The sequence below is a fragment of the Glycine soja genome, chromosome 19 (assembly GCF_004193775.1).
Source record: "Glycine soja cultivar W05 chromosome 19, ASM419377v2, whole genome shotgun sequence".
Classification (NCBI taxonomy): domain Eukaryota; kingdom Viridiplantae; phylum Streptophyta; class Magnoliopsida; order Fabales; family Fabaceae; genus Glycine; species Glycine soja.
Window position 1 is genome coordinate 752647 of NC_041020.1, and position 15766 is coordinate 768412.

The 15766-nt window shown below is 32.0% G+C and overlaps 1 protein-coding gene across 2 annotated transcripts; it reads left to right on the forward strand.

The window, feature by feature from the left end:
• The first annotated feature begins 4856 nt into the window (after positions 1–4856).
• On the forward strand, positions 4857–15538 carry LOC114400024 (probable phospholipid-transporting ATPase 8). 2 transcript variants are annotated; one of them, XM_028362268.1, is made up of 11 exons: positions 4859–6041; positions 6939–8299; positions 9140–9250; positions 9348–9624; positions 9891–9979; positions 10067–10175; positions 10250–10465; positions 10586–10711; positions 12707–12805; positions 13148–13339; positions 14631–15538. In XM_028362268.1, exons 1-11 carry the CDS (start codon positions 5649–5651, stop codon positions 15225–15227), a joined length of 3570 nt encoding a protein of 1189 aa, XP_028218069.1. In that variant the 5' UTR covers positions 4859–5648; the 3' UTR covers positions 15228–15538. The 2 variants fall into 2 exon arrangements, with proteins under 2 accessions (XP_028218070.1, XP_028218069.1); XM_028362269.1 differs by lacking the exon at positions 13148–13339 and having other exon boundaries at positions 4857–6041.
• Positions 15539–15766: the final 228 nt, after the last annotated feature.

The following is a 15766-nucleotide window of genomic DNA, read 5'->3' on the forward strand; positions in this document are numbered from 1 at the left end:
TTCAATTGTCAAAATGAGTCAAATCAGTGTAAAACTAATAAAATGACCTCACACCTAGTTAACTGTATGACTCTCAAATCATGTTCTAAAAAGTCATCAAGGAAAAAAATTATAGCTTGTAAATAGAGATCTTGTAATTCAAATTTTAAAGACGCAATCAATCAAACACCAATATTTTATCTTTCTGCCTTTTATCTTTTTACATTATCACTTTTCTTTACTGCTTTCATTTGCAACCTCGTTTATACCTTTTCACCTTTATTTTCATACAAATCTTCTTTTTCATCTTTTTTCTTTTTTTTTTCACCTATACTAAGCATTATTTTGGAAAAACTTAGGAACTCATACTCAAGTAGGATATTTCCCATCTTGACATGAATCCTTTGATCATTATTTAGAGTAAGAAATAATATCGAAGCAAGACTGATCCAAACATGTTAAAACTAACTTTACATCTTTTATGTGACAACAACACCAAACACATCAAAAGAGACTATCATGTAGTGTGCAAGAAGCGTTAGGCAAATTTGTTTTAGTTCATGTTGCTAGCTGGCTAGCACCAATAAACTAAAGCTAATTATTCTAGTTTCGTAATCTTTACCTTTTGTAATTTTTTTATAGATAAATATTAATTTATTAATTTTATTAAAAATATCAATAAAATATTCAAACCCTTAATTTTTTTTCCTCATTTTTCCATTCACCCTTAAGCCCCCTTCACCCTTAGAATTATAAATTTTTTCCTTACCTGTTTTTTTTAAGGGACCGTATCCTTACCTGTTGCATATATAATTGTTCTTTTTAATTATTTTTGTGGTACTTGCTATCATTACTATTAATCTTTATTATAGTTATTCTCACAATTAATAATAACCCTTGTCATACGGTTGCTTTTATTGCTATCTGCAATTGTTGCCGTCATATGTGAATCAAATGGTTTTCCGATCATATGTAACAGAATTCCACTATACACTTTTTATATTTTTAAATTTATAATTTTAAGAGTTTAATTGAAAATGATAAATTTATTTTATGAAATGTAATTCACAAAAAAATTAATTTAATAGTATAAAGTATATTAAAAATATATGTTAAAATTTGATTATTATTTCACAAAATAAAACTTGTTTTTTCTGTTTTAAATAAGTTTTTAATCACAAATTTAACTTTCATTCGCTCACGGAACTTTTTTATTTCGTGGGAATAACACAGTAGTAGAACAAAACAAAACAACCCAACAAAACTAAGAATGACAAATACTAAGATGGCAAAATGTCTTGTCTAGCTAATGAACAAATGGGTAGGGAGCCTCTTCATTCCAGATCTTTGATGATATATACCCTATTCTTTATATATATAGAGCTTTGCTAAAAAACTAATATTTTAGTAATTTATATTAAATTATTTTTATGATAAATTTAGTTTAGGAAAATATAATAATTTAATATTTATATTTTAAAACTCATTTATTTTTATTCTCTACTCATTCTCTCTCCTCTTTCTAATTTTTTTTAATTTTAATTTTAAAAAATATATAAACATTAAATTACGTGAAAATGAGTGGGGGAGAGAAATAAATGAGTTTAAAAATATAAATATTAAATTACTATATTATTCTTAAATAAATTTATTATGATAAAAGAAATAATTAAGTTTTTGATTCAAATAATTTGATGTAGGTTGTTAACTCTAACTTGAGACGTGAGAGTATGTAAGCAAACCTTTTATTTTTATATATATATATATATATATGAGAAAAGTATTATATAATTTTACACAATTATTTTATCATAATTTATTTTATGTATGATAAGTTTATTAATTTTTAAAATAATTATTTGAAAGTAATTCAAATGATAATCTATAATTAAATAATATTGAAAAAATTATACATCACATATATATATATATATATATATATATATATATGATAACATCTATATCTAAATTTCTTTAGCACATTTAGTATGTAGAAGGACAAGCATTAGTGATTGGGAGATGAAGCTGGCCAAGATGGCCTCATGGCATGTGTCGTGCTATGTTTGGGATTTCCCAACTCTTCAAAGGTGCCAACTGCCAAGTTGCCCTCAATTTTAGGAGAGGACCACATGTCTACGCACAAGGAGTGATTATCTTTATTCTTATTTTTTTTTTCATCAAACATTATTGTTTATTATAAATTCTTAATCAATGATAAAGTAATCTGCACATGCAATAAAAAATAATTTTATACTATTGTTTAATAAAAAATCGTAATGTACAATAAAACTGTTCGTTTTTATAATCATTATCTTAAAAATTATACTAAACTCTTAATTAATAATACCTAGAAATTAAACTCTTAATTAACATACAAAATATATATTCAAAAAATGATATCATGGATTCATGGAAGAGCGTATAAGTTTAAACATTTATGATTGAGCAATTATAATTTATGCATTTTTACCCTAAAACTGCTTCAAATGTCTAATTAATAATATTTATAGCTTGTTTCACACACAATTTTTCTTCATGATCATGAATGCAACACTTAAGTTGAGTAGGGGAAGAGACTTGTTGTCATATAGGACCGCGATGTGGGGCCACGCAAAAGAAATTCCTTATCTTTTTAATTATTAATTATAAAATTAACAAAATACTAAAGTCTGGCAAATTTCATCAAAAAATACAAAAAAACCACTTTTTGAAAATTCTTCTGAAAAATAAAGAGAAAAGACACAAGAACAGAAAAATATTTATTAATTAAAAAAATGCAAAATAACTTTTAAAACGTATAATCAAATGGAAAAGATCTGCCACAAAATCTACGGAAAAAGTTAAAGCAAAATAATTGCTAGCTAGGTGATATTGACGTCATACTAGTACTTTTTAAAATATTTTCTCTCTCAAAAGCTTACACTAATTAAAAAAGATGAGAAAATGAACAGATAATAACAAATTATTATAGCATAACAATTTTATTAATTATTACAATAATTATTTTAAAATTTATATTAATGATAATTTTTAATTGATTAATAGTGTAATTTTTTATCCTGGCAATGAATCAGTGTAAAATTCTTAGAAAATAATATATATAGTTTTATATTAGGGTCAAAGTCGTCTGAAATCTAGCAAGAAAATAGCAATATTCTTAGAGAGAAGCAAATGAATTTTATTTATTAACCTATTATATATGTAGGAGTTGGAAGCAGCAAATGACATGGTTTCATTCTCCCTATACACACATTTAATGGAAGAAGATGCATAGGCACATGCAAGACACTTGTGAAGTTGTGCATGGTCACATGCTCTCATACTAAATACTTGTCATGGTAACATTTGGAACTTTCTATTCATATCCAAACGTTATCACCTTGCATGTCCATTTCGAGTTTTTTTTTTCTTACGTTATCACCTTGCATGTCCATTTCGAGTTTTTTCTTTCTTTCTTTTAATGGGTGGGATCGATGTGACTCCTTTTCTTGTTTCTTACGGTTGGGTATATCAACATGCGTCTACCTCTAAACTACTACAAACAAATGTATTTGTCTTCTACTTTTAACCTAAACCTCAACCAAAATCAAAACAAAAAAAATTAAGAATTCATACACTAACAATTTATCATGAACTAATTGATCAACATGTTAGTTTATTCTTGGTACGTTTTAATTAACTATACCAAATTTTCGTTACTCTTAAGAAAAGTTCATGTGGTTCAACATGGACAGCACTACCCATTTGCCTCCAAAAATGTAGTAAAAGATGAGGACAAACATATTCAGAAAAAATAAATCTAATTGCACTTTTAATCTTATTATTATATTATTTCACAAATTTAGACATTTATTTATTTTTCAAATTTGACTACTTACTAATTTAGTTATTTTTTTTCAAATTATATATTAAATTGATATTAATATTTAATGAAAATGTTTACATGTCAATTTAGTAAAAAAAAAAAACCTAGGTCAATATGAAAGTGGTTATGGATGTGATAATATAATGAAAAATTACATCCGTATTTTTGTTAAGACAAATATAAATCAATGTGTTTAAGTCATTAATTAACGGAATAAAAAGAGTATTTTTTTTATTGAAATGCATAAAATTATAATATTTATAATTTTTTTAATGTTTTTTTAGGCTGTTCATAATAAATATTTTTTTTCTTTTAATTCTTTAAAACATTAGTTAATAAGACTCTTTTGTTAAATATTAAATCTCAAGTACCATATATATGAAAATTAGATAATTAAAAACAGAAAGAATCTAAATTTGCTTAAAGGAATAAGGATCAAATTTACATAATAACGATAATAAGATGACAAGAAAAAAAATGGTAATTAAATGAATACTAAAATATTAACCCAAGTGAGTGTTTGTGACAGATGGAAAAGGGAGCCGCATCTGGCTTATTAGCTAGGACAAGGGAAGGAGTATCTATCGGTATCAGGCTTTGTTGTTGTCAATGTAACAACACGTGTAACAAAGCAACAAACAAAAACGTTAAAGTGTTTTGTGGATTGCACCAACTAAAAGTCCTAGTCTTCATGTCATGCAAACAACAACAAAGGGTATACTATTATACTATTGTTATTATTATTATTTTCTTTAACACGATATTGATATGATGTTGATTTGTTAAAATAATGATAAATTTTTATTGGAGATAATAAATTACATAAGGTGAATATTTTATTTTTAATATGATTTATTTTATATTTATAGATTAATCAGATTCAAATATTAAATTATTCGATTAATAGTTGTCAGATGGACAAACAGTAGTTGTTGGTGTTAGTATTATACTATAGTTGTTGGTGTTAGTATTATTATTTTGAGTATTCACCCGTTTTTCTGTTTTGGTCTCTATCTGTTTTTCTTTCGTGTACTTTTCATTATTTTTCTTTTGAACGAAATGAATGAAAGGTGAAGAAGTGAATTGAAGTGAAGGCAGTAAATATTATTAGCAGTAATGACCTGCTCAGTAGTCGGTTCTATCAATGTTTCTCTGTCTCTCTCATTTGTTTGCTTTTAGAAGCGGCAAAGTTAACTGCTACTCATACCAAGCTCTTGCTTTTTGATCCTCTCTCTCCTTCTCTGTTTCTCTCTCTAAAATTCGGTTGAACTTGCAAAGAAGAGACATCTGCAGCTTCCATTGAGAGCAAGGAATTCCAGAACAAAAACTCTACTTTAAGGGGGTTTTCAAATGTTCAAGAACACTTTGTAGCTCATTTTTGGCTGTGATTGTGGTGCAGTTGAGGCTTTGTGTTCTTTTTTGAATTGGGAAATTTAAACGGATCAAAGCAAATCAAGTGTTTTTATTATTATTATTATTTTCTTTTTCATTTTTTATTTTTATCTTGGACTTGCCATGTTGGGGGGTTCTTTTCATATTAATTGAGTGTGGCCATTATTAGGTGAAGGGGTTGGCCTAATTTTTATTATTTTTCCTTTAATAAAAAATTTTCTGGCCTTGTACTTTGCTGCTTTCATTCTTCTTCTCAGAGTAGGTGAGGGTGTTGATGCTGAGGATAAAAAAAAACTGTGCTTGAGGGAGTTATGAATGATGGGTGCTTCTTTGATCCCTTGGAGAATTAGAGGATTAGTTGGATTTTGTAAGTGAAGTGAAGCAGACACATTAGACACACCCCATTTGGAAAATGCCTGAAGGGAGCAAAAGGAGGATACGTTTCAGCAAATTGTACAGTTTTTCTTGTTTGAAATATCCATTCAGAGATGGTCATTCCCAAATTGGGCAGAAGGGGTACTCAAGGGTTGTCCACTGCAATGATCCAGATAACCCTGAAGCAGTTCAGTTGAATTATGGAGGAAATTATGTTTCAACAACCAAGTATACAGCTTTTAATTTCATCCCCAAGTCTTTGTTTGAGCAGTTCAGGAGGGTTGCAAATATCTACTTTCTTGTTGTTGCGTGTGTTTCATTTAGTCCATTGGCACCTTTTACTGCTCTGAGTATTGTTGCTCCTTTGCTGGTTGTGATTGGAGCTACTATGGCCAAGGAAGCTGTGGAAGATTGGAGGAGGAGAAAACAGGTATTGTTGTGTTTTGTATTTTTTTTTCCTTTCAAATTTTGAATGTTATAAAGGTTTTAAATATCAGTTGTGGTCGCGTTGTGATTTCGTCGCGTTTGTTGATATTGCGAGTAAATTGTGGACAAATGCGGCTGATTATAAAACCTTGATGTTGTGGCCCAAATCATGCCTACAAAAAGTACGAATTGCCCCTTCCCCCTGGTGGTGCTTTCTATAAAGGTCCATGTTTATGTACAAGTCCAATAAAATTGGACCATACTCAATTGGCATTATGCTGTTATGAGTAAGCTTGCATTTGTTTGTGGTTTTGAAAAAAATTATGAAAGAATAAAAAAAATGGGAGTAGTTTTCCCCTTGCTAGTTACTACTGCTGATGATCAAGGTGTCGGTTGAGAATCTTCACTGTCTTCCAATGCTCTAAGTAAGATTAGAAAATTATTATGATCTTATTGACATATATGTATATTTGAATGCTCTTTTGTTTCTGGAAAGTGGAATGGCTATTGTAAAACTCTCTTTTTTCTCTTTGAACACATCTAATATAATATAATTCAATTGCATTCCAATTTGTGTCAGAAATTTGTCATCTTCCTTAATTCTTGAAAAGACGATTCTAGGAAATGATACTGTTCCATATTATTCTGTCATGTAATTAAGTGCTGCTTTATGCCTATGTAACTTGTTTTCTTTTTATTGGCATATTCTTTTTTCTGTTAGCCACTTGCTTTGGATGTACTTGACTTTTGTGTTCTGTTAAGAGTCACTCTTTTGGATTCATTTCTTTTAAATCTTTTGGTTATGGAAAGTTTTATTTTTCTTTTCTTTTTCCCCATTGACATCCTATATATCATTTGGGGAGTAGAAGTTTTCCTGGCTAAAATTCTTTTAATTCTTCAGGATATAGAGGCAAACAACCGAAAGGTTCAGGTATATGGTAGAAATTATACATTTGTGGAGACTAGATGGAAGAAACTCCGTGTTGGTGATATCATTAAAGTGTATAAGGATGAATACTTTCCTGCTGATCTTCTTCTGCTTTCATCAAGCTATGATGATGGGGTTTGTTATGTCGAGACTATGAATCTTGATGGAGAAACTAATCTAAAATTAAAGCATGCCTTGGAGGTGTCAATTCATCTTCAAGATGAAAAATCTCTCCAAAAGTTTAAGGCTGTGGTTAAATGTGAGGATCCTAATGAAAATCTGTACTCATTTATTGGAACTTTACAATATGATGGTAAAGAATATCCTCTTTCCTTGCAGCAGATCCTGTTAAGAGATTCTAAGCTGAAAAACACTGATTATATCTATGGCGTTGTTATCTTTACTGGCCATGATACAAAAGTCATGCAGAACTCCACTGATCCTCCGTCCAAGAGAAGCAAAATTGAGAGAAAAATGGATAAGATAATCTACATCCTCTTCAGTACCTTGGTTTTGATATCCTTTATTGGTTCTGTCTTTTTTGGTGTTGAGACCAAAAGGGATATTAGTTCTGGCAGGTATAGAAGATGGTATCTTCGTCCAGACAACACAACGGTGTTTTATGATCCTAGAAGGGCAACACTTGCTGCTGTTCTTCATTTTTTGACTGCTCTCATGTTGTATGGATATCTAATTCCAATATCACTTTATGTGTCCATAGAACTTGTGAAAGTTCTGCAGAGTATTTTCATCAACCATGACCAGGAAATGTATTATGAAGAAACAGATAGGCCAGCTCGTGCACGTACATCTAATTTGAATGAAGAACTTGGTCAGGTTGATACAATATTGAGTGATAAAACTGGTACTTTGACATGTAACTCGATGGAGTTTGTCAAATGTTCAATAGGGGGCATTCCGTATGGCCGTGGTATGACAGAAGTGGAGAAGGCACTTGCTAGGAGAGGAAAAGATGTGGAATCTGAAGTTGATGGGGGATCATCTGATTTGTTGGGTCAGAGTAATGACTTTGTGGACTCTCGGCATCCAATTAAGGGCTTTAACTTTAGAGATGAGCGGATAATGAACGGGCAATGGGTTAATGAACCATATACAGACTTCATTCAGAGATTCTTTCGAGTTTTAGCTATTTGTCACACAGCTATTCCAGATGTAGATAAAGAGTCAAGAGAAATTTCCTATGAAGCTGAGTCACCAGATGAAGCGGCTTTTGTCATAGCTGCAAGGGAGCTTGGTTTTGAGTTTTTTGCAAGGACACAAACAAGCATATCATTGCATGAATTGAATTATGAAAGTGGAAAAAAGGTTGACAGGTTGGCTAGCTCTTTTTACCATGTTTTTGTTATAGTTATACATATCCGCCCTATCTGCTGATACACTCCCCGTAATTTTGGTGGCCAAAATTGTCACCTCAGAATCTCAGATGTGAGATAGAATTCTTATTTAATAGAGTAGTTCAGCTTATGTAGTCAACAAAGTTTGATCTCACTAAATGAAAACTATAATAGGAATTTCGAAGTTATGATTTACTCAGTTACTCTTCCTTTCACATCTTCATATATATATATATATATATATATATATTCAACTTTCATTGTATATAAGACCCATAAAAGAAAAAGTACAACTAGGGGTTTATTGTAATTTCTTGGATGATGTAGATTATAGTTAGGAGGAAATTTTCCTTTTGCGAATAAACTGTGAAGGAAAGGATTTTCAGAAAGTGTCTGTGTAGACTGTGTTCTTAAATCTGGTTTTAGGTTGAAAAATTGAGAGGAAGAAAATTATTTGCTTAAAGCCTTTCATGTTGTGAAGAATATGGGCTGAAAAAGGAGGATAATAAAGATCATGCACTTAAAAAAGTGAAGCAAATAAATGTCAAAAGAATTGCAAACTATATGAAAATCATCTTGAACTCTCAATAAGAGAAAATTCAACTTGAAATTTTATAATTTATTTGGATAAAATACTGTGATTGTGGTATATATTTAGTTTGTAGGTTTGAACCTGTTTGATATCTTTGGTCCGTACTGAGAGAAAGTGATTTAAAATGCTTTGACTTTATATATCCATATTGTAATTTTGGCACAGTTTCATTCATTTGAAAATTTGTGTTTAATTTATTGTTCGTTGGGTTAATTTTTTATGAGTAGAGTGTACCAGCTTCTGCATGTCTTAGAGTTCAGCAGTTCCCGCAAAAGAATGTCAGTGATAGTGAGGAATGAGGAAAATCAATTATTGCTCCTATGCAAGGGTGCTGACAGGTTTCAAATAATATCCATATGCTTTTTAAATAACGCATTATTAGTAGCAAGTTACATGAAGTGATGTCAAATTGTGCATTTCCATGCATATATTCAGTGTAATGTTTGAAAGGCTCTCGCAACATGGAAGACAGTTTGAGGCTGAAACCAGGGATCATATCAAAAGATATTCTGAGGCTGGTTTAAGAACCCTTGTAATCACATACCGTGAACTTGATGAAGAAGAATATAAGTTGTGGGACAATGAATTTTCAAAGATCAAAACTACTGTAACAGAAGACCGAGATGCGCTGGTGGATGCAGCTGCTGATAAGATGGAAAGGGATTTGATTCTTCTTGGTGCTACCGCAGTTGAGGATAGACTGCAAAAGGGGGTAAGTATAAACCTTTTAATTTTTATACTTCAATTATATAAGTTTTTGCCTATATTATAGTGTACATTTTACAACTTCACCCCAAGTATTGATTTCCATACATTGTGATGATAAAATGAAAGTTTTTGACAAAAAAATGAACTCCAGTTTCAGAAAATAGACCACTAAATGTGGGGAAAATTGACCCCCGAAAAATCAGTTACTAACACCTCTAGTTATGTTCTTGATTAGTTAATAAAGTTTATTATGTTTACTTGAAAGTACAGGTTCCTGAATGCATTGAAAAGCTCGCCCAGGCAAAAATCAAGTTATGGGTATTAACTGGAGACAAGATGGAAACTGCGGTCAACATAGGGTACGTTAAAAAGGCTTGATCTAGATTATTTTTCTAAGGAAGTAGCATACAATTTAAGTTGGTCTTTTTTGCCTTTTGTTTTTACAGGTATGCATGTAGTTTACTAAGACAAGACATGAAACAGATAGTGATCACTCTGGATTCACCAGATATCCTATCATTGGAAAAACAAGGGGACAAGGAAGCTCTATCAAAGGTACATGATCTTGGAAGTTTTTTGTCATTTAATTTCTCTCAGAATTATAGACCTTTGATACAACAATTGCTTAGGCCTCTATTGAAAGCATTAAGAAGCAAATTAGAGAAGGAATCTCGCAAATCAAGTCTGCGAAAGAGAGTTCTAATACAACTGGGTTTGGCTTGATAATTGATGGGAAGTCCTTGGATTATTCTCTTAACAAGAATTTGGAAAGGGCCTTCTTTGAGCTGGCAATTAATTGTGCTTCTGTCATATGTTGCCGATCTTCACCCAAACAAAAAGCTCGTGTGAGTACTATGGTTGTGCAATTTGAATTTCTGTCATATAAAAAATGGAAGTTCCTTGTATTGCCATCATTGCTTTGGTGTGAAAACATTTTAATCACATCAGCCAAAAAAAATATGCAGGTTACAAAATTGGTGAAATTGGGAACAGGGAAGACAATATTATCTATCGGCGATGGGGCAAACGATGTTGGCATGCTTCAGGAGGCTGATATTGGAGTTGGCATTAGTGGTGCTGAAGGGATGCAGGTCTAAAGATAAATTTGATTATACCTATTTGAGATGTGCTTTTACCTGTCCTTAGGAGGCATTTGGAAGAGCTTGTAGGGAGTTTGAGTTTAAGGAAATAGCTTATAAGCTCTTCTAGTTTACTTCAATAAGCTTCTTAGTGAAGCTTATCAAAATAAGCTCTTTTTAGCTTATTCCAATAAGTTTTATGTTTCAAATTCATGGCATAAGCTCTATTGAGATAATAACTTATTGAATAACTATTTAGTTAAGCTTTTTACCTGAATTTACCCTTAATCTAACCATGTCCATCTGTTCATAACTTTGTGCTCTCTTAACATGTGGTTTTAATATGTGAACATGCATTTGGTAGATTATGTTAAATTATGGAGAAATTGGATTATACAAAATCATCCAAGTTGTTAAACCCATATGCATGCAATATAGGTTATTATTAATATTATTATGTACATAATAGAACTGTTAAAAGTGACTATGCTAATCCATCTTTTTCATTAGTTGTTTCTCTTTCTTAGATAAAACTGTAATATGTATCAGATATTAAAGCCATTAACTGCTTCTGTCAGGCTGATTTTTGTTGGGATAAATACATAATTTTAAGAAACTGTATTCATAATATTAATAATCGTGTTCAAGTGACAAAACCCATGAAGACGTTTAATGAGAATCAAACTTCTATGTAGATTGTGCCTAAACTTGGAATATTGAACCTTGTGAGAAGAAAGTTGATTGTAGTTTGCTATATTGGGTTTGGTGATCAGTGGAGTGATGATCTTATTACTCAGCCTTTTGGTTGAGCAGTTTTATGATCTCTGAAACAAATGTTATACTTACATCTATGCGTTACCTTGAGGAGGAATGTTGGGGAATATTATTCTTAGATTTTTGGCTTAACTCTTCCCTTCAAAACCAAATTTAATGCGAGGATTGCCCAGATTTTATAAGGACTGGAAGTTGATGTGAGTTCTCAAGCCCCAAAGAGGCAACGTTGTTGGTAGTCCTTTCCGAGACACTTGGCAACTAACTCCGATAAGCTGCAATTAAGACAGGTTAGGGGTGACCGCATTTAAAAAGACTTTTCCACACAACCCATCACGGTGAAGGCTATGATCCTGGAGCATGGCAATGCCAGTGGCCTTAGAATGGATCTAGGATAGACTTTAATATCATCTTATGTTTTGGGCCTAACTTGTCCTTACAGAATCAATTTGGAAGGTGAGGATTGCTCAAACTTTATAAGGACTACATTGACTATATCTCTAGTCAATGTGAGATCTCAACCCCTGAGAGTTTACGTCCTGGTCGTTTCGCATTACGACATTTCAGTCAGCTTTTCTGTCAGCCCCTTCATAGGTAGCCCTTTCTAAGACACTTGTAATCAAATCTAATTGGCCACAATTAAGACGGGTTAGGGGTAACCACAATTACGGTGACTTTCCAACAATTGGTAATATCATGGTCTAATGTGTAATTTGTTAGAATTATTAACAATGCTATATGTGGATTAAGCTAGTCTAATTGGTTATTAAGTTGAAACAATGCTATATGTGTAATTTGTTAGAATTATTAACAATTAAGGCGGGTTATGGGTGACGGAATTAAGCCGTCTTTCTATACAATTCCTTCCCTTTTCTTTTATGATATCTAAAATAAAACCCAACAGAGGTTAATAAGTTGAAATTCTAGAAATTGAGTGGAATTACATAACGTTTTTTCCATTAGTTACAGAGCATTCATTTTATTTTAAGAGTTGCAGCATTGCAGTATTTTACTTGTTTAATGTATGTAGCTTCTGTACTTTTTTGGACATAATTGTGTTACCTGATCATATGGGCATTGATGATTCTCTGCTGCATTTTTCTTGTACCCTTTTCTTTCTGCATGTAGCCAAGTATATGCCAGTGTATGTATTGATAAACTAATGATGAATTAAGTTCGAATGACTGTGTTTAAGTTTCTGATTGTTTTTTTTTTTGAAAAAAATGTTGTCTACAGGCTGTAATGGCAAGTGATTTTGCAATAGCTCAATTCCGGTTTCTGGAGCGTTTGTTGTTGGTACATGGCCACTGGTGTTATCGGCGTATATCAATGATGGTAAAAGCATGCATCCATATATTTTTCAAAGTCTTGCCACTAAAGATTTAGTGTTCACCAACTCAAATGCTTTCATGGTCCAATTTTAGTTCCCTTAATATTCTGAAATGAAGACCATGAAATAGTTGATTTTTTTTTTCTTTTTTCTCATATTTTTTAACCCTTATGAGTTGATTGGTTACTCCTGATGAAAATGATCTTATAATTTTCTGTTTTCATTTTAAGAGTACTACATGTGTTTGGGAATGCATTAAATTGTACCATGCCTGTTCAGATAAAAATTTAGGCAACTTCATCCACAAAAAAAATTGTCACTGATAACTTGTTTTATTTGTTATGCAGATATGCTATTTTTTCTATAAAAACATTGCATTTGGATTTACCCTATTTTGGTTTGAGGCATATGCTTCTTTCTCTGGTCAAGCTGCTTACAATGATTGGTACATGTCATTTTACAATGTCTTCTTCACTTCACTTCCAGTAATCGCTCTAGGTGTTTTTGATCAGGATGTTTCTGCCAAACTTTGCCTAAAGGTACTAAATTGTCATTTTTTAAAATTAATTCTGTCTGTATTAAAGATATTTAAGGACCAGCAGGTAGATATATACAGTTATTCTTCTTATAAGATAAGAACTGTACACACTGAATTTTTCTCTATAGGACCTTCATGTTACCAGTTTACCTGTGACCATTTGATTAAATATGTTACATTTCAACCGTGAACACCTTTTTTATAATTAATATATGATCAACACCTTAAATTTTATGTTTATTGCTTCTTTTTTGAAAGTCTTGGTTCTGCCTCTAGAGCCAATGGAAAAAGGAGTGTGCTTTCAGTGAGGTTCCTCCAATCACTCAAAACACGTCACCACTGATTTCGGATGCTTTTTAATGTTTTTAAACATTTGTTTCTCCAGTTTCCCTTTGCCTGAATACATCTTCTTTAATTGTAGAGTGCTTCATAAAGCATTATCAACTTAAATTTGATATAAATTCACCTAAGTACTCTGAATACCTTGAATTTCCTCTTATCCAAGTGTTTTTAAGTTCTACATGACTTCTACTGTTTACCAAAACTAGCTTGTACTAGGTCTATAATATGCTTATCCTATCTTCCTCCTACTCCCTGTTACAAATATTTTCTCGTTTTTGTGGAAGAAAACTATTTGCAACCACTTTACCTTCTTTTGAGTTAACCTTTATAGCCAGCCTTCCCCTTTTCCTACACCTTTCCTATCATATTAGAGTTTCTAAAACTAAATGTGCACGCAAACATGTACACATGTTTGTGAATAAAAGACATGTTCTTTATCATTAAATAGACCAGTCAATACCACCACCAACAAAAGCCTTTTCCCACTAGGTGAGACCAACTATATGAATCACATAACGTCATTTGATTCGGTTAAGGACTAGATCTTTAGAGATATTATTTACCTTTAGATCCCTCTTAACTTCTCTCAATGTCTTTGTTGGTCTCCTTCTCCCCCTTTTCACATGACTAAAAACCTTGCAATATAATCTTCAAACTGGTGCTTCTGGTGGTCCTTTCTTGTGTAGCCACACATCCATCTTAATTTGCTCATTTCTACTACTCACCTTTTTCTCGTGTTGGCCCTTTAAAATCCCAACATTCATTATCATAGACATCAGTCACCAGACATACTATAATTTATCTGAAATTTGTATGATCTATAAAATATTACAATTCTTATGCTAATGTATCGATGACATGTCTACTGATTTCCTTTGTGGCTCTTGATTTTAAATTAATGGTAAGTAGAAAATTGAGATCCTGTGCTAATCACACCATCTTTTTTACAGCATCCCTATCTATATCTAGAGGGAGTAGAGGACATCCTCTTCAGCTGGCCCCGGATTCTTGGCTGGATGTTGAATGGAGTCCTTAGTTCTTTAGTGATCTTCTTCTTGACCACTAATTCTGTCTTGAATCAAGCCTTCCGAAGAGATGGCAAGGTGGTAGATTTTGAAATACTTGGGGTCACAATGTATACATGTGTGGTGTGGACTGTGAATTGCCAAATGGCACTTTCCATCAACTACTTCACCTGGATACAGCATTTTTTTATATGGGGCAGCATTGCATTTTGGTATGTATTTGTGTTGGTTTACGGTTACCTCTCTCCAGCCATATCCACTACAGCTTACAGGGTTTTTGTGGAAGCATGTGCTCCAAGTGGTCTATATTGGCTGGTTACCCTTTTGGTTGTTGTGTGTGTGCTTCTACCCTATTTCTCCTATAGGTCTTTCCAAAGTCGGTTTCTACCAATGTACCATGATATTATACAGAGAAAACAAGTAGAAGGGCATGAAGTTGGCTTATCTGATGATGAGTTACCTAAACAAGTCCAGGACAAACTACTACATCTGAGAGAAAGATTGAAGCAAAGGGAGTTGTGAAAATGTAAATGCTTCTAAACATCCATTCTTAGAAACTTGAAATTGTATTTAGTTTCTTGCTGAGTTGGGAAGTGGCATTGAAGTAGTAGTGAGAATTGCAAATAGCTTTTAATTTTAATTCTTTACTTTTCCTCCTTCGGTTTCCAATTTTTTTTTAAGATAGAAGAGGCAGGATTTGTGTAGCAGTCACCTGATGTAGATTAGCTATGTAAAGCTTGTGTAATTGTTGTGCCAAAAAAGGCCTTTCTATTTGTGAACGGAAAAAGCAATAGATATTTGATATATACGATCTTTATTATTGTCTGGTGGAAGTTCCAAAAACATTTTAAACATGATATTTGTGTGTGTGTGAGGGTCATGATATTAATGTAAACTAAAAGACTATTAATAGTTTGTTTTGTGACTTTTTTTGTACACTTTTCAAGACAAACAGAGTGTGGTCAGGGCTTTGACCCTCAAATTCGTGTATAAAAAAATATTTATTGGGAGAGATTAGTCCCTTAAATGAATTTTAGTATCTCAACTATCAAGGGAAAGAA

Coding starts and splice junctions, on each gene's coding strand:
- LOC114400024 (XM_028362268.1), top strand. CDS start 5,649: ATGCCTGAAGGGAGCAAAAGGAGGATACGTTTCAGCAAATTGTACAGT. Junction 9,625..9,890: donor AGGATAGACTGCAAAAGGGG/GTAAGTATAAAC, acceptor TTGAAAGTACAG/GTTCCTGAATGCATTGAAAA. Junction 10,176..10,249: donor ACAAGGAAGCTCTATCAAAG/GTACATGATCTT, acceptor ACAATTGCTTAG/GCCTCTATTGAAAGCATTAA.